Raw genomic sequence first — 25,333 nt, forward strand, 5'->3', positions numbered from 1 at the left:
TTTACTCTCAGATTCAAAAATGCTAATAAGCATCAAAGACATCATGCAAGACTACAAATCTCTAGCTGACATCTCTAGCTGACACCAAGAAGGAGAGTGATGTCGTACTGCATCAGATGACCTGGCCTCCACAATTACCCGACCTCAACCATACAGAGATGGTTTGGGATGAGTTGGACCGCAGAGTGAAGGAAAAGCAGCCAACAAGTGCTCAGCATATGTGGGAACTCCTTCAAGACTGTTGGAAAAGCATTCCAGGTGAAGCTGGTTGAGAGAACACTAAGAGTGTGCAAAGCTGTCATCAAGACAAAGGGTTGCTACTTTGAAGAATCTAAAATAAATAAATCAAAATACATTTTATAAAACACTTTCTTGGTCACTACGTGATTCCATGTGTTATTTCATAGTTTTGCTTTCTTCAATGTAAAAAAATAGTAAAAATAAAGAAAAACCCTTGAATGAGTAGCTGTGTTCAAATTTGTGACTGGTACTGTGTGAGAGAGCAAGAGAGAGCACACAAACCCACACTTTATTTCAGGTAACTATTGCATACTACATGCATTATAGCTGATTAACATTCAGAGGTCCTTCTCTTAGGTTTTAAAAGGCACGTACATATAAGTATTGGGTATTAGTATGCATATTACATGGTGTGTAGAAGATAGCAGATAGTGTTGATTGAGCTGCTTGAGAGAATATTCATAAAAGTACAGTAGTACTGATAGACTACATGCAAAAGTATGTGGACACCTGCTTGTCAAACATCTCATTCCAAAATCATGGGCATTAATATGAAGTTGGTCTCCCCTTCTGCTATAATAACTTCCACGCTTCTGGGAAAGCTATCCACTAGATGTTGGAATATTGCTGCGGGGACTTGCTTCTATTCAGCCACAAGAGCATTAGTAAGGTCGAGCACTGATGTTGGGCGATAAGGCTTGCAGTCAGCGTTCCAATTCATCCCAAAGGTTTTCAATGGGGTTGAGGTCAGGGCTCTGTGCAGGTCAGTCAAATTCTTCCACACCGATCTCAACAAACCATTTCTCTATGGGTACATTGTCATGCTGAAACAGGAAAAGGGCCTGCCCCAAACTGTTGCCACAAAGTTGGAAGCACAAAATGATCTAAAATGTAATTCTATGCTGTAGCAGTAAGATTTCCCTTCATTGGAAATAAAGGGCCTAGCCCGACCATGTATAACATCCCCAGACCATTATTCCTCCTCCACCAAACTTTACAGCTGGCACTATGCATTGGGGCTGGTAGCGTTCTCCTGGCATCCGCCAAACCCAGATTCCTCTGTCGGCCTGCCAGATGGTGAAGCATGATTCATCACTCCAGAGAAGGCTCCAGAGTCCTATGGCGGCGAGCTTTACACCACTCCAGCCGAAGCTTGGCATTGTGCATGGTGATCTTAGGCTTGTCTGTGGCTGCTCGGCCATGGAAACCCATTTCAAGAAGCTCCCGACAAACAGTTATTGTGCTGACGTTACGTCCTGAAGCCGTTTGGAACTCGGTAGTGAGTTTTGCAACCGAGGACAGACAAAAAAAAATTACGCGCTTTGGCGGTCCCGTTCTGTGAGCAGTCCCGTTCTGCAGGGCAGAAATTTGATGAACTGACTTGTTGGAAAGGTGGCATCCTATGATGGTGCCACGGTGAAAGTCACTGAGCTCTTCAGTAAGGCCATTCGATTGACAATGTTTGTCTATGGAGACTGCATGGCCCCCCTAGCTCTGACAGCTACGTTAAAGGAGCATTTTTACTTTCTATGCCTGTGATATGTGGTTGTCCCCCTAGCTATCTTAAGATGAATGCACTAACCTTTAGTCACTCTGGATAAGTGCATCTGCTAAATGACAAAAATGTCAATGTAAAATGTGTGGCTGAAATAGCCAAATCAACTCATTTGAAGGGGTGTCCACATACTTTTGTATATATATAGTGTATATCTGTGTGAGAGTAAGTTAATTATGTGCGTGTATACAATGTATGTGTGTACACTGGGTGGTTATTCTCTCCAGGAGAGGAAGTAGAGCTGGCCCAGTGCATCGCCACACACCAGTTCACTGGAGCAGTGTGGGTTCACCTCCAAGACCAGAACAGGACCCGCACACACAAACACACCCACCTGTGCAGAAACACAGATGGTGTAAGCACACACACACACCATTACTGTGACTATTCATCTGTTCTTTGTGAAATGATTTGAGTGTGTGAAAGAGTTAGAATGACATGCACCTGTTTCTTGGTGTGTCTGTCCCACATTTTGACAGTTCTGTCATGGGACGCCGAGATGATAGTGCTGTTGGTGAGTCTCAGAACACTGATCCTGTCACTGTGTGCCTAGGGAAAATCAATCAAAATTATCATAGAAAAATAAGACAACAGTTTCCTCTTCAAGACAGTCACCATCACCATCAGAGAAAAGGGGAGGGATCTTACAGGTTTCCTGCTGCTCCAGGAGTTGATGTTTGGTGGCTGGTTGAACCACATATTCCCCTTGGAATCTCCACACACAACCAACTCTGGAGACAGGACACAAATTACAGTGCAGTTAATAAATTATTAATTTACAGATGATTCACAAGTAGTATCAAAATTAATATGAGTATGTGAGTGTCATTGTACTGCAGTGCAGCTACCTCTATCCACAGTCACAGCAGTTATCCAGCCACCTTTTCCACCACAAGTCTCCTCCATTTCTAGCTCAATTTTACCACATGACGACTGCAGTTCAGTCTTTGGGCCCATGGCATACTAGGGAAGGCACAGATAGGACCATATTATAATCTACCAATAGAACTCTTATTAAAACAATCTAAAACAGCAGCAGTGTTGTCATTGATGAGGATTATATCAGTGATGGTGGTAAACTTACCATGAAGCCAAGCACAATCTGTCCTTTCTTTTCGCCCACCAGCCAAGTGCTTTTTTCATCATTGGCCACCATCCCAAGAATGTGTGTGTCATCCTTCCAACTGCAATTTAGGCAAGTTATGTACATTTCAAGTCAGTATTTTTCATCTAATAATGTGTATACCATGAGTGAGTGAGTGAGTGCGTGCTTTACTTGTCAATCTCTCTATCAGCGTCAGCGAGGACATTGATGATATTTCCATCCTCACAGGTTCCCAGCAGGATGGAGCAGTAGTACAGGTGCATCACTGGGATAGGCACTGAGTATGTGGACACCTTCAACAGACTAGGGACAACAGGATGACAGTCTTTGCCGGCAGGCAATGCAGGAGTACAAGAACAAATGTTGACTAAAATTGTATCCTTGTACTAATGAAAGTTCTACAAATTTGCAACCAGCAGATATTGCCTGAATCAATCTCTTACAAATGCCAAATTGGGCCAATAGCAACCATCGCTGACCTTGCAGCGTTGTGCTGAGGATTCCACTCCACCTTCCACACTGACACAGAGCGCTGCCTGCATCCCACAGCAAACTGGTCATCAGGCATGGAGCATATCGCTGTTACACTACTGTCAGACACCTGAGCGACACAAGCAAATCAAAGATAAACCAACTTTGTTCTATTAGTCAATGAGAGAATCACAATAACACTACAAGGTTCTGAATGGTTGGCACTGTATGGAGATACCTTTTTGTGGCCAACTGCAGAATTGTGTTTCCATAGCTCCACTCTGCCAGACTCATAGCCAGACAGTAGCAAATCCCCACTCTGGCAGAAGGACAGAGCGGTAACAGTGCCCCTCTGGTTGAGAGGACTCTCTGGAAGAAAAAATAAAGAGAGGAAATTAATCAATAAAACAAGTATAGAAATTGGAGGATTGGTTTAGGTTGACAATTCAGGTTGATAAATGTGTTACCCATTGCTGCAGCAACGCTCCAAGACCTCAACGACCGATCTTGAGACACAGTGAGGAATGCAGGGACTCCTTTCTGCTTTGAGACTGCTCCATGTATCCCTCCGCTGTGGCCTTGCAAGGTGCTGTGATGCTGTACCTAGAATTAGGAGGCAAAGAGACAATCAGACCAAGCATCACTGCATATTGATACATGCATCTTATTCAAATCAACCTAAATCCTAGAAATTACAAGCAAATTGCATTAATCCCACCTGGAAGGGGTGCCACAGCTTCACTGTGCCATCATCAGACGCCGTAGCAACCATCATGTCCTCCTGCTTAGTTTCCTTGGTCTTGTCTGAATACAAAACATTTAGGAACAATACACTACATGACCACAATGGTATGTGTATCATAGTATTTTTAAAAAGGGGAATAATATTAATATGTTTAATTATTTAGTAAAGATGCAGTACCTGGGTCAGGTAGCACAGAGCAGTGGTGTATGCGTGACCTGTGAGCTGAAATCCTGCTGATTTCCATCCCTGAATCCCATTTCCACACGTGCAGCTCCCCCTCGGCACAGCCTGCTATCACAAACTCTCCCTGCGGACCCCCCAAGACAACACAAACATCATCAAGACAAAATGGAAACACCATCACAACTTACAGTGCCTCATTACATATAGACAGCACAATTTCACCGTGAAGATACTTTTTTTCTCCCCTCATCACCTTCTCCATTAAGACTACAGTTTAAAGCCATCCATCCAGTACCATTTTAGAGAGGTCCATACTGCCCCCTATTGTTAGACTCACCAGGCAGCAGACTGCACTGAGGGAGGATCTCGCCAGGATCTCTCTCACACTGCGACCTTTCTGTAGGTCCCACATACGGATCTTGCAGTCACTGGAACAGCTCACCTGAGAGACAAACAGACATCATGTTACTTGGGTTTAATTCAGAAGTATCTTTGTGGTTGAAATGATAATTATCATCAAGATAAAAACAGGCAACAAAAGGACATAGAAAAACCCCACTAAACAGACACTAACCACACAGTTTGGGCCCCAGACACAGCCAGTTATCCAGTCTCCATGGCAGTGTGGTAGAGACTGAGTGAGAGTAGGAGGAGAGGAACTGGCATTCCACACCATTAGAACCTGAAAAGAAAGTCACATTATCACTACAACTGCCACAAGTAACAGACAGCTCTTAATATTCTTGGTTGTTTCCATCAACAACATCCCCACTATTCACAATAAGTAAGTAAGTACAATAAGTACAATAAGTACAATTTCAACACACTAACTAATCTCTCGTGGACTGACTACGTAAACAACAGGTAGCGTAGATCTGTCATGACACAACGGGATGCATAAGATAACGAGCAGCATTCATTTCAGTACTTGTCAATGGTTATTTGGACAAAACACGATTTCACAGGTGTTTGCAACTTTCACATTTCTGAAGGGGACATTTGGCCCATAGACTTGCCCGTAACTTGCAGAGAGCGGGTAGAGCTCTTAGTTCCGATCCTCGTTCTCCCTCTTCCTTTAACACGTATGGACCCAGAACTTAAATCGAGCATCTGACCCCTTTAGTTCTGGGTTAACTGAGATTACACACCAACCGAAACTCAAATATGAACACACTCTTTAAAACTATACCTGATCTTTTCCACCAGACAGCAACTCCTCCCCAGTTGGACTGAAGGCCAGGCAGGTTACCCCTCCACTGTGACCTCTCAGGACAGAGATCACACTGGGGTCAACCCAGGGGTCAGAGGTCAAGTCCTTCACTGCCCACAGAGCAATGGAGCAGTCATCTGAGGAAAGAGATGGCGAAAGTTAGTAAATTGTTAATAAAATGATTAGATGAATTAGTGATTAGTACAAAATTAGTTTACTACTGATCAACTGAGTGTTTAAGTTATTGGTCTGACCTGAGGCAGAGGCCAGATAAGAGGAGTTTTGTGCCAGGGCCAGGATGGGGCCTTGTTGTACCCCAAAACATCCCAGCAACACCATGTCTGCCTCCTCCTGTCTCCACACCCTCAGCCGCTGGTCCCCGCCCCCAGACACCAGCAGCTCAGGTTCGTCTGCAGCCAGCCACATCAGGCAGAGGATAGACACCCGCAGGTCCTTGCTAGCCCATGTCCTATCACCTGCACAATAGGGTTGGGGTGTGTTAAGTGATTCATTCAATTGATTCATTTCATTGGCTTGCAGAGTTGTGTTTGTTGGCAAACTTAAAACCATATACCTGATTCAAGACTGAAAAGCTTCAACCCATCACCATGGTAACCCACTGCAGCATAACCACCAGCGACAGCCACACATAGAGCAGCGGGCTCCGTGGTTGACATCTTCTTTCCCTTCTGAATAACAGACTTCTGAATAACAGACTCCTGAATAACAGACTCCTGTCAAGGCAAACAAAGTGATTTTTGAGATTCCAAGTGACAGAAATGGAAATTGAGGAACTTCTGAAACATGAGTGGAACAGCATACCTTGGATTCTCCAAATACATTCACAGAGCGACCCAGACCACCTGACCATAACTGGACCTGTGGAGGAAGGGGGAATAGGCAAATAAGGAACCTCTCAAAGTGTGTGTGTGCATATGGGAAGATCTCAATTGCTTACTCCTCGCATCTGCTCTCCTTCAAAACCCATTGGATGAGAAAGACAGAGGTCCCTCTCTGAAACTACTCCTACAATGGGTTTTGACAAGGAGAGGATTCAAGGAGTATGCAATTGAGATCTTCCCTGTGTGTGTGTAGGTAAACCATCCTTCTCACCGTGTGGTCAGATCCAGCACTCAGGAGTACCGTCCCGCCCAGCAGGAAGGTGAGCACCTCTGTAGATCCGCTGTGAGCCTGGTAGCGCCCCACGCAGGTAGAGGCTGGAACTGACCACATCCTCACCTCTCCAGACAGACAGCCAGAGCATAGCAGAGAAGAGGAGGGAGAGAAAGACAGACTGCGTACCGACCTCTGATGACCAGAGAGAGTCTGGAAGGGAGGAAGGAAGGAGGAATGATGAAAGGTTGTTTTAAAACAACAAATGAATTAAACATTTAACAGTGTGACATCTCTCGCTGCAATACGGTCCTTCATACGACTCACCGTAACTTCACCCTTCAGCCAGTTCCAGACACGCACAGCTCCATCCCAACCCCCAGCTGCCACAAGATGACCTTCAGGGTCAAAGGTCACACAGTTCAGAGGGCTAGTGCTGGAGAGGGCTGTGACCAGACTGCCTTTTGGAGATGACCACACCTGTGGAGAATAACATTGATAACATTAACGTTCAAATGAATGGCTGAAGTAGGAATCAGAGCGACTGGCATAGTCTTGATGTGAGACTCACTTTAAGGCTTAGGTCCAGAGACACAGTTGCAAGGTGCTTCCTGTCTGCACTGACGTCACTTCCTGTTATTCTGTTTGAGTGGCCATTGATGAGGGCAGTTCTAGAAAGACAAGACAGTTAACAATTTTGTATGTCTGCAAGTTTGGAATTTTGTAATCCCATATAGGCCTTGGGAACTTTTTTAAATTCCAAGCATTGTCTCACCTGCAGCCATTCTCAACATCCCACAATTCAATCTGTCCATCAAATGAAGTAGTTCCCATAAGCCCCTCCCTCAAGAAGACACATCCTGAGATTCCGTCACAGCTGCTCACCAGTGACCTCACTTCCTGTTAACGGTCAAGGTAAAATGGACTTAGATTCAAAGATGGAGCATTTGAAAGATATTACTGTCATATTTTAGTGCTGATGGTGGCATATAGTCAGTAGTAAGTCCTTTCCTAGTCTGTTAGGTCAGTGGCATATTGTTGTTATGAAAATAGAGCAGGAGTTTACCTGTCCAGTCTCTGTGTGGACGAGGTGGAGGGTGCCCTGTCCAGTCCCTACTGCCATGACCCCACCCCCTGGACTCACAACCACACAGGTGGGCTCAGAGGAGTAGGTGGAGACCAGCTTACTGTGGTAACAGAGGACACCAGCATCACTAAGATAACAATATAACTAACTCACTGAGGTAGGGAACACAGAGGTCAATATGGTCTAACTGCAATAACTGTAAAAATCAGATTAGCTACCTGGTTTCCGTCTGGGTATGTTGTTCATTGTTCAGCCACCTCATCACATGCACCCCTTTTCCCATCATGCCTTGTGCCCATACATGGGCGTCAGTGTGGTTGGGCTCGTTGAGAGCTTGCTGCAGAAACAGGGCTGGCCATGAGGACAGGATGGGTGCATGGCGCTGCAGGAACCCGACACAATCTGTCAGACCGCTCTGGTCTTCAGAGGAAAAAGGAGAGAAAGACTCAACTCTGGGCTTTCTGTCTGAGGAACAGATTCTAGAGACTTTTCTATACAGGTAACCAGTAAAAAGGGCTAAATTATTTTACCTAAAGTGTCCCATGAACCAATACCTTCCGACTCGAACCTCTTGCCTGCAGTGAAGAGAATAATAAAAGTGGAAGTAGAGTAGATTAGTTACTAGATAACCTAACACCCATTATCGAATGAAGTTCTTCCATTTCTCCAGAGAGGTGACTTACCAAACAAGCTGTAGGTCTCCAGGAGGTGGTGCAGGAGGCCATGGCGCACGTTTGCAAACAGGAAATTATAACTAGAGAGCAGGCAATGCAGCGCCTCCCACTGGCCACTTCTCATCTGACCAAAGACAACCAAGTGTTAAGGTGTGGTCAGTGACACAGAGGTCAACTGGGAGAGAGGTTAAAAAGCTAGAGGAAGTGTCACTGACCAGGTGGAATGGCAGGTTCAAGATGGAGCTGGCCTCACAGTGAAGAAATGTGCATGTTCCCTGAGGATCTGCCAGCACCCAAAGATGGGCTGAGAGAGAAATAAACAAATCCTTATGTATCCATGTTTGTTTATATACAGATCTAAGCAGTGAATTTGTGTGTAGGATCTTTATAATAGTAGCTACCTGCCAACAGGATATGAGCCCTGGTCCAGTCAGCCTCTCCTGGTAGGAGGAGCTCTTTTTTAAAGGCCAGCTTGACCTCGGGATTGGTCAGTGCCAGGAGGTCATCCGGGCCGTAACAGTGGGATGGATCAATCAGGCTGCAGAACAGAGTCAACAAAGAGATGGACTGTGTTTACGTTCAATTCCTTACAACAGCGCATTCCATGAGAGGGAGTGAACACTTCTGGGAGAAGGGTAGAGAATTGAGCATCATCCAATATTAGTTTGATTGCCTCATTAACCCAAATCTGACCTCCGACTGCCCATCATTTGACACAGTCTCATACCTCTGTAGACTCCGCACCATGTGGGAGAAGGTTGCCATTGGGACACGCTTTATGGGCTTTCTGGCCAAGTGCAGCATATCCTGCCATGTTGCCTTCTCACCTCCAGAGGTCAGGCCATTGCACATGTTCAGTATGGCATATAGGTCTCTCTCCCTCAGGCCTGCAATGGAACCAGGGGGGAATTGTTATGACATGTCACAGAGCAGCATTGCTGATTGAGATGAGGAAACGTGATTAGTAAGTAGGGTATGAATATTAGTGAGTGGTAGATTTTAGCCACTGGAGTCACTTGAGCAGATATAAAAGTTTGTCCACACCACCATCAGCCACCAGGTAAGGAGTGCATGTCCAAATTAGGTTTTGGGTGACATATAGGAAGTACAGTTGAAATCAGAAGTTTACATACACTTAAGGTTGGAGTCATTAAAACTTGTTTTTTCAACCACTCCACAAATTTCTTGTTAAACCTCTTGAAGCTAAGGGGCACTATTTTTCTTTTTGGAAAAATAACATTCCCAATTTCTCAGGACCAGATGCTAGAATATGCATATAATTGCCAGCTTAGGATAGAAAACACTCTAAAGTTTCCAAAACTGTAAAAATATTGTCTGTGAGTATAACAGAACTGATATTGCAGGCGAAATCCTGAGAAAAATCCAATCAGGAAGTGACTCTTATTTTGAAACCCCTGGTCTTTCTATGCATCCCTATTGCCCATTGAAAGGGATATCAACCAGATTCCTTTTTCTGTGGCTTCCCTCAGGTTTTTACCTTTATTTTGAAGAATGAGCGTAAACGTCCACATTGCGTAAGTGGTCAGTTGTTGGCTCTAAGTGTGATTTTTGCGCTAAACAGAGAGGTAGCCCGGTCCTAGTGAAAAGCCAACTGTCCCGGTTGATATATTATCTAATAGATATTTGAAAAACACTGAGGATTGATTATAAAAAACGTTTGCCATGTTTGTGACGATATTATGGATATAATTTGGATTTTTTCTCTGTTTTCACGTGACCGCTATTTCCGGTGGATTCCTAGGCATAACACATCAAACTAACAAAGGTATTTGGATATAAAAAATATCTTTATGGAACATTTGCTGTCTAACTGTGAGTCTCGTGAGTGAAAACATCCGAAGCTCAAAAGGTAAACGATTAATTTGATTGCTTTTCGTGACCAAGTTACCTGCCGCTAGGTGTACATAATGTTTTGCTAGTATATCGATAAACTTACACAAACGCTTGTATTGTTTTCGCTGTAAAGCATAATTTCAAAATCTGAGACGACAGGGTGATTAACAAAAGGCTAAGCTGTGTTTCGCTATATTTCACTTGTGATTTCATTAATATTTTCTAGTAAGATTATTTGACCGTTGCGCTATGCTATTTAGCGTAGTTGATGACAATTATCCCAGATCCGGGGAGGTGGTTCCAAGAGGTTAACAAACTATAGTTTTGGGAAGTCGGTTAGGACATCTACTTTGTGCATGACAAGTAATTTTTCCAACAATTATTTACAGACAGATTATTTCACTTATAATTCACTGCATCACAATTCCAGTGGGTCAGAAGTTTACATACAGTCAACTTAGTGTGCCTTTAAATAGCTTGAAAAATTCCAGAAAGTGAAGTCATGGCTTTAGAAGCACCTGATAGACATATTTGAGTCAATTGGAGGTGTACCTGTGAATGTATTTCAAGGCCTACCTTCAAACTCAATGTCTCTTTGATTGACATCATGGGAAAATCTAAAGAAATCAGCCAAGACCTCAAAAAAATTTGCAGACCTCCACAAGTCTGGGTCATCCTTGGGAGCAATTTCCAAACGCCTGAAGGTACCACGTTCAGCTGTACAAACAATAGTACGCAAGTATAAACACCATGGGATCACGCAGCCGTCATACCTCTCAGGAAGGAGACGCGTTGGTGAGAAAAGTGCAGATCAATCCCAGAACAACAGCAAATTACCTTGTGAAGATGCTGGAGGACACAGGTACAAAAGTATCTATATCCACAGTAAAATGAGTCCTATATCAACATAACCTGAAAGGCCGCTCAGCAAGGAAGAAGCCACTGCTCCAAAACCACCATAAAAAAAGCCAGACTACAGTTTGCAACTGCACATGGGGACAAATATCGTACCTTTGGGAGAAATGTCATCTGGTCTGATGAAACAAAAATAGAACTGTTTGGCCATAATGACCATTGTTATGTTTGGAGGAACAAGAGAGGCTTGCAAGCCGAAGAACACCATCCAAACCGTGAAGCACGGGGGTGACACCATCATGTTGTGGGGGTGCTTTGCTGCAGGAGGGACTGGTGCACTTCACAAAATAGATTGAAACATGAGGCAGAAAAATTATGTGGATATATTGAAGCAACATCTCAAGACATCAGTCAGGAAGTTAAAGCTTGGTTGCAAATGGGTCTTCCAAATGAACAATGACCCAAAGCATACTTCCAAAGTTGTGGCAAAATGGCTTAAAGACAACAAATTCAAGGTATTGGAGTGGCCATCACAAAGTCCTGACCTCAATCCTATAGGAAATTCGTGGGCAGAACTGAAAAAGCATGTACGAGCAAGGAGGCCTACAAACCTGACTCAGTAACATCAGCTCTGTCAGGAGGAATGGGCCAAAATTCACCAATCACTTATTGTGGGAAGCTTGTGGAAGGCTATCCGAAACATTTGACCCAAGTTTAACAATTTAAAGGCAATGCTACCAAATACTAATTGAGTGTATGTAAACTTCTGACCCACTGGGAATGTGATGAAAGAAATAAAAGCTAAAATAAGTCATTCTCTCTACTATTATTCTAACATTTCACATTCTTAAAATAAAGTGGTGATCCTAACTGACCTAAGACAGGGAATTTTTACTAGGATTAATTGTCAGGAATTGTGAAAAACTGAGTTTAAATGAATTTGGCTAAGGTAAACTTCCGACTTCAACTTTGTGTGTTGAAAAGACAGTGGATGGTGCCTCCCGGGTGGCGCAGTGGTTAACAGCGGATGGTGACAGTGGATGGTGCCTCCCAGATGGCGCTGTGCCACCAGAGACACTGGGTTCGCGCCCAGGCTCTGTCGTAACCGGCCGTGACCGGGAGGTCCGTGGGGCGATGCACAATTGGCATAGCGTTGTCCGGGTTAGGGAGGGATTGGCCGGTAGGGATATCGTTGTCTCATCGCGCACCAGCGACTCCTGTGGCGGGCTGGGCACAGTGCACACCAACCAAGGTTGCCAGGTGCACGGTGTTTCCTCCGACACATTGGTGCGGCTGGCTTCCGGGTTGGATGCGTGCTGTGTTAAGAAGCAGTGCGGCTTGGTTGGGTTGTGTATCGGAGGACGTATGACTTTCAACCTTCGTCTCTCCCGAGCCCGTACGGGAGTTGTAGCAATGAGACAAGATAGTAGCTACTAAAAACAATTGGGTACCACGAAATTGTGGAGAAAAAGCGGAAAAAAACCACACAAAAAAAACAAACAATTGGATACCACAAAATTGGAGAGAAAAAAGGGGGTAATTATTATTTTTTCAAACACACAAAAAAGAAAAGACAGTGGATGCAGTTTGTGAATAAGGTGGTTTTGAAGTGCCCTGGCTCTCACCGGTGCTGCTGACATTCAAGGCGGCTAACGCCCAGCCAAGTCCCACTTCTCTGTACTGGGACTGCAGTCTGCTCAGGCTGTGCTGCACCAGCTCACTCAGAGACGGAGGAAGAGCCTGCAGGCTCTCCTTCATCTGGAACACAGACACTTATTCATCATCTGACACAGATCATCATGACTATGGGTCGGGTCAATGTGACATGCATGATGTCTGACCTTTTCAAAGGAGGCAAAGTTCCTCAGGTCCTCACAGGCCAGGTGCAGATAAAGTGGACTCACTGCTCCCTTCTTCATCAGAAGGGTCTGAAGCTATACAGGTACACAGAGACAAGAGTTAATTAATGGTGACAAAATTATACAGGGCAGGTCATACTATTCACAACACTGTTAGTAGGCTTTTCAGAGTGATGATATGGGGTCCCATGTGGCTCAGTTGGTAGAGCACGGTGCTTGCAACACCAGGGTTGTGGGTTAGATTCTCACAGGGGACCAGTACAAAAAAAAGTATCCACTCACTACTGTAAGTTGCTCTGGATAAGAGCAGCTGCTAAATTACTAAAATGTAAAGATAATAACCTGATTATTGAAAGCTGAGTCACTAAGCTTCTTCCCGTAAACGCCAAGTTCCTTCTGAACTATCTCCTTTCTGTCCGGCAAAGACAGCTGTCCTAAAGGAAACAAGAAGGCCAGTTTCCTCTTGGCGAGGACTCGCAGCAGGGCCGAAGTGGAGGTGACACTCAGCACCAAAGACACACCCTGTCAGAAGAACACAACAAAAGAAAGAGCAGAAGTTTTTTTTATTTATTCGTTACTTTACCAGGTAAGTTGACTGAGAACACGTTCTCATTTGCAGCAACGACCTGGGGAATAGTTACAGGGGAGAGGAGGGGGATTAATGAGCCAATTGTAAACTGGGGATTATTAGGTGACTGTGATGGTTTGAGGGCCAGATTGGGATTTTAGCCAGGACACCGGGGTTAACACCCCTACTCTTACGATAAGTGCCATGGGATCTTTAATGACCTCAGAGAGTCAGGGCACCCGTTTAACGTCCCATCCGAAAGACGGCACCCTACACAGGGCAGTGTCCCCAATCACTACCCTGGGGCATTGGGATATTTTTTTTAGACCAGAGGAAAGAGTGCCTCCTACTGGCCCTCCAACACCACTTCCAGCAGCATCTGGTCTCCCATCCAGGAACTGACCAGCACCAACAGTGCTTAGCTTCAGAAGCAAGCCAGCAGTGGTATGCAGGGTGGTATGCTGCTAGTGTTAAATCCTATACTACAGTGGGGCAAAAAGTATTTAGTCAGCCACCAATTGTGCAAGTTCTCCCACTTAAAAATATGTCATTTTCATCATAGGTACACTTCAACTATGACAGACAAAATGAGAAGAAAAAAAAAATCAAAAAAATCACATTGTAGGATTTTTTATGAATTTATTTGCAAATTATGGTGGAAAATAAGTATTTGGTCACCTACAAAAGTTTCTCAATACTTTGTTATATACCCTTTGTCGGCAATGACAGAGGTCAAACGTTTTCTGTAAGTCTTCACAAGGTTTTCACACACTGTTGCTGGTATTTTGGGCCATTCCTCCATGCAGATCTCCTCTAGAGCAGTGATGTTTTGGGGCTGTTGCTGGGCAACACAGACTTTCAACTCCCTCCAAAGATTTTCTATGGGGTTGAGATCTGGAGACTGGCTAGGCCACTCCAGGACCTTGAAATGCTTCTTACGAAGCCACTCCTTCGTTGCTTGGGCGGTGTGTTTGGAATCATTGTCATGCTGAAAGACCCAGCCACGTTTCATCTTCAATGGCCTTGCTGATGGAAGGAGGTTTTCACTCAAAATCTCACAATACATGGCCCCATTCATTCTTTCCTTTACACAGATCAGTCGTCCTGGTCCCTTTGCAGAAAAACAGCCCCAAAGCATGATGTTTCCACCCCCATGCTTCACAGTAGGTATGGTGTTCTTTGGATGCAACTCAGCATTCTTTGTCCTCAAAACACGACGAGTTGAGTTTTTACCAAAAAGTCCTATTTTGGTTTCATCTAACCATATGACATTCTCCCAATCTTCTTCTGGATTATCCAAATGCTCTCTAGCATACTTCAGACGGGCCTGGACATGTACTGGCTTAAGCAGGGGGACACGTCTGGCACTGCAGGATTTGAGTCCCTGGCGGCGTAGTGTGTTACTGATGGTAGGCTTTGTTACTTTGGTCCCAGCTCTCTGCAGGTCATTCACTAGGTCCCCCGGTGTGGTTCTGGGATTTTTGCTCACCGTTCTTGTGATCATTTTGACCCCACGGGGTGAGATCTTGCGTGGAGCCCCAGATCGAGGGAGATTATCAGTGGTCTTGTATGTGTGTCCTTTGACAGCTCTTTGGTCTTGGCCATAGTGGTGTTTGGGGTGTGACTGTTGAGGTTGTGGACAGGTGTCTTTTATACTGATAACTAGTTCAAACAGGTGCCATTAATACAGGTAACGATTGGAGGACAGGGGAGCCTCTTAAAGAAGAAGTTACAGGTCTGTGAGAGCCAGAAATCTTGCTTGTTTGTAGGTGACCAAATACTTATTTTCCACCATAATTTGCAAATAAATTCATTAAAAATCCTACAATGTGATTTTCTGGATTTTTTTCTCTCATTTTGTCATAGTTGAAGTGTACCTATGATGAAAATTACAGGCCTCTCTCATCTTTTTAAGTGGGAGAACTTGCACAATTGGTGGCTGACTAAATACTTTTTTGCCCCACTGTATATGATACTACATCACTACATCAGTGGAGGCTGCTGAGGGGAGGATGGCTCATGTCTGGAACGGAAAGAACAGAATGGCATCAAACACATGGAAACCATGTGTTTGATAACATTCCACCAATTCCACTCCAGCCATTACCACGAGCCCGTCCTCCCCAATTAAGGTGCCATCAACTTCCTTTGGTCACCATGTACACAGATAAACTGAAAATGTCTGTGTACATTTAGGCTGAGTTTCTGACCTGAGGAAGGTGCTGTGGTATCCAATCAGAGGTCAGCTGTCCTGTACCATCCTGCACATGCTCTGCCCCATCAACTAGCAGGGCCAGTGGTTGGTCCTTCCTGGCGTCACTCAACTGGGAGTGGAATTCTGTCAGAAGATCTCTATGATAAAACAGATATGGTTGGATTAGTCTTGAGAAGCATTGGCCCTTCCTATTGACTCAAGCACATTTATTGGCAGAGTCATAGAAAGGTCCATTTGACAAAATCTGGATAAAATGTTTGCTGTCTGCACTCACTTATAAGAGGAAGGGAGAGGCAAGTCTTCTTTTTCATTGCCTCTCCGTAACCACTGTACAAGGCAGCGTAGAAGGTTTTCCACAGTGCATGCTGATTGGGTAGCAGCAGTGGAGTAGGAGATGACATCACCTCTAGGGGTTTTCTGGGACTTGGTAGGAGTTCTTAGGGCGTTCGCCAGAGCAGCCTGTGTGAAGGAGGAGACAATTTATGAGAAAAACCTTACAGAAACCGGGGAGGACTAAAAGATGGATAACATCTTTATACTGAGCGAATAAATTGTGTTTGTGTATCTCTGCTAAAGCTGCTGCTATGGTTTACCATGAAGACAGTCTTGCCCTCTCCTGGAGCTCCCTCCAGCAGCACCATTCCTCCTTTGAGCTGAGCCTCCTGCACCTTCCCCACCGCCCCAGAGAGCAGCTTGGCACGGCCAAAGAACTTCCGCTGCAAGGCGCCCTGGTGCACTTCCTGCTCTGACAGATCTGACCTGGAATCACTTTCATCCGTTTTCTGTCAGAGAAACAACATCAATACAATGATTGGTGGAAGTGGAACCCAAAATGGCTTCAATGTTAAGTTGCCTGTCATTTTTAAAGTCTCTGACCTCCACAAACTGCTTCAACAGTGCCCCCCAAAGGTCCTCCAGCACCACCTTCCCAAACTCCTCCAGGCCTTTCACATAGGGCTTCCCATCCACAACACCACCCCACTCACAGGGGTAACTGAGACAGAGAGACAGAGCCCATGAGACCAATAATCTTAATAAAGCTACTTCAAGACAATGTGTAAGGAACAAAAACTGAGCTCACTTCTCTGTGACTTTCGCTTCACTATCCACTATTCTTCTTTTCAGGTCAGCCATCTTACATTCAGCCTCCTTGGACTCAGGAGCAAAGTCTGACCTCCACGCCACAGGAACAGACCTGAGAAACAAACATTGTACGATGATTATTAACATTATTTCATATTCAAATGCATACAGTCAATTGTATTGTTCATACGAATCATTGGCAGATGAACAATTGGAGAAAGTAGTATTTTTCAAGGTGTGAACCTGGATAAGTGAACTGATTTGATAGTGTACCTAGACAGATGGGGTGTCCTGAAGTAGCAAAATATGCGATTCTGAGCTGTGTCTGGATGAAGGGCCTGGAACTGTCGAATCTCCATCTCGGTGATGGACAACCCCGAAGGAGCAGAATCCAGCTGTAGAGAAGGGTAACCAAATCATGAAATATCTTTATCTTATTAAGCAGATTTTCTGACTAGATGTGGCTGCAAATAAAAACTTATTTCCTGATAGAAAACATGACATTTTGTGCAACCAGACAGCTTAGTAGGACTAAGAAAGAGAGAGATGGAAAGAAAGATAGCGTCTTGAGAAGGCAGGCCTTACCCAGCTGTATTGTGGGAGGTCTGGTAGGGATGGACAGGGAGGAAGCAGTCCATATCGCTCTCCCAGAATGCCTAGCAGCAGTTGGCTACGGCACACCTCTGAGAGGCAGAGCTCCACGACACGCCCAGTCTCCTCCTCAGTCACCCCCCAGCGCAGTTCCACCTCCTGCAGGTAGAGACAGTGTGGCGCCGCACGACGCCGGAGCTCAGGGAAAACACTGCGCACCAGCACATCTCTCTCAGCGTGCATGTCTCTGAACGTGGAGGAGACAAACACACGCACGCCTCGCCATCTAAAAAGACAGGTAGGACAGAGAGCAAACGACAGGAGGACAGAGAGCAAACGACAGGCAGAGAAAAGGAGGGGGATAAGAGAGTCAGTGATGCAAGAGGAGAGAAAAGAGAGTAATGCTCAGATTGTTTCGTGTTCGTTCAGCTCTATGGTTCTCTTGGTAACCCTATGGCTACCCTATGTTGTCAGAGACAGCCCAATCATCAAGTATGGATAATCATGGACAACCAAACCAGTTTTGAAGGAAACATATTCAACCTGCCCTGCCACAGTACCTCAGTTTTGGAGTGGCAGGAAGTGGGGTGATGGCAGCTTCTCGCTCAGCCTCTTTAGCACCCCCCTGTGGTGGGATAATGTGATGCAGCTTGTCTATGTGCTCCACGTGATCCAGCAGTCTAGACGAGCCTCTTTCAGCCACAAACCTGTAGAGTTAAACAAACACTTCAGAGACACCATGCCACAATGTGTGTGCGTGTGTGTGTCAGAGACAAGAGGGTAAATGAGAAGAAAGCTTGCCTGAGGATCTGCTCGCTGAAGCCTTGGAGTACCACAAAGTTCCTGTCTGTGGATTGGTCTATCTTCCTGCAACAGACAGAGGCAGGACATACACAGCGAAGGTTGTAGCTGTTAACACACTGGGGATATAGAACATGGACTGAAAATGCTCCTTCCAGGAAAGAAAGCAAACAGGGTGACTATAGAAAAGGTAGTTTCTCATAGAATAGCAAATGTATGGAGACAGCCCACTGCTTGCTCTCTCCTACGTGGCAGAGATATGCTGCTGCTCAGCACACAGAAAAGCACCCCCTACCTTTTCCCAAAGAAGATTTTCACTACGAGGACGTTGTTGTTCACATCCTTCCTGTATCGGTCAAGCGCTATGTTCATGTCATTTTCCAAGTAACGATCCCCCAGCACGATGATATTGTCCACCTGAGAATGAAAACGGGAAGGTCACGATTCAAAGTACAATTAAGTCAAATGGAGCCCTGAAAACAATTCAAAATGTGCAAATAAACACACCTTGTTTTTCTGCGTCATCTCTCTGGTCATGAAAGAAGAGAATGTTTCATGCTTGTCATAGGCATTCTGAGACTCCTGTAAGAGAAATTATTCAATCTATCAATCTCCAATACATCAGACTTTAAATATTCCCTTCAGTTTATTTAAAAGGACTTCACAGCAATGGCATTATGTCAGTGTATTGAAACCGTTACAACAGTGTGTAGATAGACATGAGGGAAAGGAAGCGACAGCCTCACCTCTAACTGCTTCATCACATGCCTGACATTATCCAACAGCACGTCCGACTTGAGCTCTACTTCTTCACAACCCCACCAGTAAAAGTGGATCAGCTGGGGATGCTCAGCGCTTTGGGCTATCATCAGTGACAGCAACACTGCCACCTCCTGCATCTGTGAGGAAATACACAAATCAGCAGGGTCAGTAATAAGCACAGATTACAGCTGCTAGGCGTTGTAGAGTGTGGCCCCATCTAGAAAAAGATCCCTAGCCCCTACTCCCTTGTCTGGGAGGACTGGACAAGTCTAAGCAATATGGAGAAAATGTGACCTAGCATATCTGAGGGAAGGGTGAAGCTGCTACCATACTGACTATACTTCCCCATTTTTTTTTAGATCTACACAAGTGTATAGAGGGTAGAGACTAGGGGTTGTTTCTGGTCAGGGACGTAGTGTGTTGAGGGTTCTTACAGAGGGTGTGAGTTTCTCTTCCTTAGTTTCATCTACTTTCTCTGCCTCTATGTCAGGCGGGCAGCAGAAGTCCTGAGTGGCGCTCCAGGTGTCGTCCTCGCCCATGTTACCAGCAAACAAGATCACGGTGCGACCAGGGAGGGGTGGCACGTTGTAACGGCACGAGATCTGCACCGCTGTTTCCAGAGCCTTGCGGTACTGCTCCAGAAGGGCCTGCGAATACAGTCTCTGGCTGTGGACACACACACACACTTCAGGGTGCATCGTCCTTACTCAGTATAAACATATATCTAATTATTATCACGCAAACGCAGTAATGCAGATTTTAATATTACAGTTTTCCTCTGGACTTCCTCTACCTGATAAATATTCATGATCAAATCTCCCATGTCCCTTGGTTTCCCTGTCTGGATCACCTGATTCCTCCCCCAGGTGAATACCCGGTGTTGATGTCTGTACCTGGATTTCTTCAACTGACTCTTCTTCATGTTGTAGATGCGGTAGACAAAGGGCACACCTAACGCCACCCTCAGCCTCTTCTGCCCAGCCGTCTCCCAATCCAAACGACTGAGGCACTTGCTCTTAGGCATCTTCTTCAGAATGCCCCTGAGGATCTCCTTAGAGCTGGAGACCGCTTTCTCTGATGCACGGGCTAAAAGAGGGAGGTAAAAGCTTTTCCGACAACATCAAATGTAGACTTCTCCAAACTAGAATGTATGTTTGTGTGAAAGATACTAACCCATGTTGTTGAGCTCCATTATGACCTTATAGGCGGAGAGGAAACGGAAGGGAAACTGTCTGCTCTGAATCACTGCTTTCTGTAACAACACCAGTGTTTTATTGGGATATAGGTGTTAATGTAAATATGCTGTATTCTCTACTGTAATTTCTAGCAACTTTTATTTGATCCTCCGCTAGACTTGCATCCTAGTGGTCAAAATCTACATGGATGTTGGACATGTGCTGACAATATATTTTTTATTTGTCCAATGATGTATTCTGCTGATTGCTTGAACATATTATAAAACAAGTGGGAATTTTTGTTTTTTAATTAATCATGGTTACTCACCCTGAAGGTCAGTCTTCCCAGAATCTTCTGATGATGCCGCTCACTGATGCCCTGGGTTATCATATTTCTCAAGTTCCTCAGCATTGCCATGAAGGGCAGAGAGTTACTGTCTGTAAAATAAATAAGGACAGCATTATAACAATATTACAGCCACAATCTGCAGCATTGATTCACTGTGAGTGTGTGTGTGTGTTTTTAAACTAGACCTATCAGTTTCTCCCAGGTGGAGGCTTTGTTTCCCTCTTGGCTGAGTTTGCGTTCCCATGTGTCTGGCTGTTTGAGCTTCATGCGCTGCCCTGCCCGCTCCCTGTCCCACACCCCACTGAGCCCACTGCGGGAGAACGCCTTGGGGTCACCAGGGTACCTGAAACACACATACAAAGCACAGTATCGAGACTGTATACAGCTCGGAAAAGTAACAAAAAATGTTAGCTAATAGATCGTTGGATCTGTAAAATAGAAAAACATCTGTCAACTTCGGTGTTTGGTATACAGTACCGCTTTCCCAGTATGGCCAGGACATGCTGAGCAGGCTCTTTGATGTGAAGCCTCTTGATCATCTTTTTCAGACTGAACTCACTCTGCTTCTTATCCACCACAGGTCTCTCCTCCATTTTCAACTTCAAACATTTACATTATAGTAATTTAGCAGACACTCTTATCCGGAGCAACTTACAGTTCATGCAAAATCTTAAAATAGCTGTGGGTTTATATATTTTCAGAAGATGGGTAAGGCTATAGACTGCTGTCCTAGCTTCATAATCTCCTAGCTTCAAACATAGATATCACACACACAGTATAGGCTACAATATCAACATTTCCCAAGACATCACAGAGGCTAAAAGAGATTATTAGCATGCTAGAGGACACAAGACTGTACACACAAAATACACAAGCAAAATACGTTTCCATCCAAGTTTTATGCGAGTAGAGTCGTACTGTAGGGAAAAGAAATGCAATTTTATAAATGCTGGCAGGTAATTTATTTTTTCGACATCTTCTGTCAGTAAAATGTATTTAGCAAGAAAATGGCAGTGGAAACACCTTTATGCGCATATATAGTGATATAATAACCATCATATCGATGTAAACTTGGAATCACGCGATGATATGGTGTGGTTCATTTATTTAATCTGTAGCCTAATAAACCTCCCACTACGACTCAGTTTATTGCAGTTTATTAGGCTACAGATTGAAGTTCATTTATTTAAAGGGTAGTAAAAGTGCACAGCGATGAGCATGATGCTCCTTTCCAATAAATATTGAGGGTCTTATTCTGGTGACATGATGATCAATGCTTAAAAATATTAATCTTATCCATAACAATCTCCTCTAGACTAGCCTACCCGCTCTGTATCTGCCAGCAGTTGTTGGCTAGAGTGCACATGCCAAGAATTTGCTATTTTACAACAGACTGTGACAAAACTAACCGCTAGAGTTGAAAATGCATTAACACACATTTTTATTCAGTACATGAAAACTGTGTGCACCAAGTCATCATGCACAGATTGTTATCCGCCAACAAGTCTGTTTGGTGGAAACACCACTAGTGGGAAATTTAGTATCTTTCTTCATGCGGATTTTAGAACATTCACATGAAAATCTGTCGCCAATAGGATGGAAACCTAGCTCCACACTCACATATTTCTGCAGATTGGTGGCATCACTTCCAAGCATTTTTGCCCATTTTTCCAACTGCTGAGTGGATGGTTTCTGTGATGGAGAGAAAGAGAGAAGATGGAGAAGAGAAAAAACAAGCTGTGTGTGTGTGTGTGTGTGTGTGTGTACACATGCTTGCCGTACCTTGCCTTTGGGTCTAGAGCAACTGTGTTTGCAGCGATGTTTGCGTGTGTTGTATTTGGCCAGCTGATACTCGTTGAACTGCTTGAACTTGTCTCCCAGGGCTTTCTTCAGACAGGTGGGTAAAGAGTGGCCAAAACACTGAAGATGACATCACAGTGAAATGGTTAGGAGAGATATTCAGTGGATCGGCCTGAGCAAAGCACTGCACAGAATCCCTGATCTACAAATCAGTTTGCCTCCCAAACAACTACTCATTAAGTGATCAAGACGAGCAAACATGTGCAGTACCTTACCGAGTCTGTCCCATGTGGGGAGAGAGAGAGAAAGAGAGAGAGAGAGAGAGAGAGAGAAACATGTGCAGTACCTTACTGAGTCTGTCACATGTAGAGAGAGAGACAAACAAAGAGCAGTTGAGATTAGTAAGAGATTCACTGAGATTGACCAAGACTCACCGTGCTGTAGAGTCTCACCACTTCCAGCCAATCAGAGGGTAGCTGCACAGCTGCACAGAAGTACCTACGCACGTGTGGCTTAGTGGTGGGCAGATGGGCAGCAAGAGCCAAAAGGAAGTTAGCTGTGATACGGATGTTCAACTCCTGTCTGGTGTAAACTGCAACCTAAGGGGGAACAGGAAAATATGGTAAAATAGGATAACTGTTTAATGCATCCGAAAATCCATAGAGGACCCTAGTTGGACATTACCAAGAGAGGTTCTCCAGTAACACACACCTTGAGGAGAAACTGGGGATCGTCGGTAGAGATGGCTTTGGACAAGTTCTGGATCCTTTTCCAGACACTTTCCTCTACATCCCAGTCCTTCTGACCAGGAGCAGTGTTCTTATTCACCAGAGAACAGCACACCTCGTTCAGCAGCAAGTACTGATTGAAGCGAAAGTGTGAGGAAAATAAATTATGGGGTAGAAAGAGAGAGCAGGAAAGGGGAGGGAGAATGGTTTTGAGGTTCAGGTTGATGTTGAGATACATGGTTTTCTGTGCGAGACTAAATGCAGAAAATACTCCTTCACCTTTTTGTCTTTCAGTTCTTCCTCCAGTTTATCTTTCCCCCTCTCCATCTCACCAAAGTCCTGTTCCCCGAATGGCATGGTTTGGTCCAACTTCTCTTCATCCAATGCCATGTCCAGGACAGGCATTTCTGTGGATGCCTCAGTCTCCTCAGCCATGACGCTGTCCCGGTCAGAATCCTACCATTTCATAAGGAGGAAAGAAAACACATTTGGTACAATGACAACAAAATGTGCCTGGACTGGAAGGGACCTTGTGCAAACCACATGAACAAAGCCAGACTGAAAAGGATGCATTGTGCCATATACCACAGTCATCTCTTCATAGTAAGACAGCGCGTCCTCAGAGGCAGGCTGCCTAATTCTTCCTTCTCCCCCCATCCGCTCGTCTACATTCAGAACCTGAGGGGGGAGAGAACAGGTAGGAGGCAGGACACGTGTAGAGGGTGCCAGGGTTGAAGAGAACAGATGGGGGAGGGGAGAGGGGAGGGAGAGGGAATGAGGGAAGAGTAGTGAATCCTTCTTTAGGAATTTGTTCTCTGTGCTGAGGAGTGGAGAGGTGAGGAGGGGGGAGGTAAGACAGGGAGAAGTGAGGGAGGAGGTGGTAGTGGAGAGGAGGGAGGAGGTGGTGGAGGTGAGCCTGGAGGGCTGGAGAGAGGGGCAGGAGGAGGGCTGGGATACTGGTCCAGAGAAGGACTGAGGCAGCACAGATGCATGGATCAGGCATCTGTTCTCCATGTTCTGGCCAATGTAGTTAGAGTAGAGCCCCCCTGATGCAGCCTGCTGGTCCTGGGCCCCATGAGGCTGGAGCAAAGTCAGCACCTTCATCTCTGCTGGAAGACAGGTCAATAGACTGTCAGGCAAATATTCACTCAGCACAGGGAGGGTCCTTTTTATAGTACATCTAGGACAGCGTTTCCCAAACTCAGTCCTCGGGACCCCAAGGGGTGCACGGTTTGGTTTTTGCCCCAACACTACACAATTGTTTCAAATAATAAAACATTTATGATTAGTTGAATCACCTGTGTTGTGCTAGGGCAAAAAAACTAAACGTACACCCCTTGGGGTCCCGGGGAGAGTTTGAGAAACACAGCTCTAGGACAAACAGATTACACAGTACCTCAAGGTAAGAATGTATTTGTACTGTTTTACACCTATTGTAACCTGTGCACGTGGAAAGTAAACTTTGAAACTCGACTGACTACGTTTGTTAGAGATAAGCAGTTCATCCGCATTCTAGCCAGGTCTTATTTAAACAGTCAACGGTAAAACATACAAAAGGGCATTCATGTGTTTGGGTGGGTCGCTTGAATTGACAAAGAGAGTGGTAAAAAAAGAACAAAGTTCACTCGACACACAAAGATTGTCTTGTGCTTTAGATATGACTGGCTCATTAAATTTATGACAAATCCAGAACCATGAACCAATCCTGTTCTGTCCATGTCCAGAACACCAGACAGAAGTGGTGCTTGTACACAATGACAGATTGGTACAGTACTGCCTAGCTCTGGTCCAGGGCGTTAGGGACGCGCGCTAACGCCCTGGACCAGAAGTATAGCGCATCCATGTTCTTCCTACAAATATAATAACACAGAAACACGAATGTCCAGACTAGAATACATTGTGCCCATAGAACAATATTGTGGGAACTGCACAGGGATGAATGTCTAAAACCAGGTAGTAATCAAAAGGCACATTGAAGTAGCTAGGCTACCCAGACTTACAGGTACTTTGAATGGGCGTGACTGTAGCTAAGTCTTCTGAAAGTCACAAACAGGGACGCAAACTTACCTAATAAGTAGCGGGACAACTACTGGCTAACACTTCAAAAATAATTCTATGTGTGTTCAGTTTCCAAATCACTGGTTCAGAGCAGCCAGATGAAATATTATTTCCGCATACGTCTCCGCCAAGTAGCTGTCTGTCAGACGAGCGCAGTCTATACATCTATCCTCTACGGACACCGTAGGAAATCATATGATCAGGCGCTCCTCCCCTCCGTTTGTTTTCGCGGAAGTAAAAACTATCAATGTG

General features: G+C 44.8%; 1 protein-coding gene across 2 annotated transcripts; it reads right to left on the minus strand.

Moving 5' to 3' along the window:
- Nucleotides 1-467: 467 nt before the first annotated feature.
- Nucleotides 468-25,297, minus strand: tep1 (telomerase-associated protein 1). 2 transcript variants are annotated; one of them, XM_036986208.2, is made up of 56 exons: nt 25,091-25,297; nt 23,609-24,129; nt 23,303-23,479; nt 23,007-23,156; nt 22,730-22,894; nt 22,278-22,415; nt 22,116-22,187; nt 20,973-21,094; nt 20,681-20,838; nt 20,475-20,584; nt 20,145-20,223; nt 19,865-20,057; nt 19,406-19,637; nt 18,956-19,108; nt 18,717-18,791; nt 18,505-18,626; nt 18,210-18,275; nt 17,969-18,115; nt 17,403-17,694; nt 17,091-17,212; nt 16,816-16,929; nt 16,611-16,728; nt 16,328-16,516; nt 16,009-16,193; nt 15,730-15,871; nt 13,294-13,473; nt 12,934-13,026; nt 12,718-12,850; nt 9,111-9,270; nt 8,785-8,921; nt 8,599-8,687; nt 8,393-8,507; nt 8,240-8,284; nt 7,928-8,129; nt 7,689-7,809; nt 7,398-7,522; nt 7,194-7,293; nt 6,950-7,102; nt 6,623-6,835; nt 6,332-6,388; nt 6,084-6,243; nt 5,764-5,985; nt 5,489-5,646; nt 4,874-4,981; nt 4,637-4,741; nt 4,294-4,423; nt 4,090-4,175; nt 3,839-3,974; nt 3,610-3,740; nt 3,380-3,501; nt 3,072-3,203; nt 2,880-2,979; nt 2,644-2,758; nt 2,444-2,526; nt 2,240-2,344; nt 468-2,129 (listed from the first exon to the last, which is right to left on the minus strand). In XM_036986208.2, the coding sequence occupies exons 2-56, from the start codon at nt 24,125-24,127 to the stop codon at nt 2,010-2,012; spliced, it is 7,776 nt and encodes a 2,591-aa protein (XP_036842103.2). In that variant the 5' UTR covers nt 24,128-24,129; nt 25,091-25,297; the 3' UTR covers nt 468-2,009. The 2 variants fall into 2 exon arrangements, with proteins under 2 accessions (XP_036842103.2, XP_021469423.3); XM_021613748.3 differs by having other exon boundaries at nt 23,609-24,132.
- Between the last annotated feature and the right edge of the window lie 36 nt (nt 25,298-25,333).

Source organism: Oncorhynchus mykiss, chromosome 8 (genome assembly GCF_057628025.1).
Source record: "Oncorhynchus mykiss isolate SJ-2025 chromosome 8, ASM5762802v1, whole genome shotgun sequence".
Taxonomy (NCBI): Eukaryota; Metazoa; Chordata; class Actinopteri; order Salmoniformes; family Salmonidae; genus Oncorhynchus; species Oncorhynchus mykiss.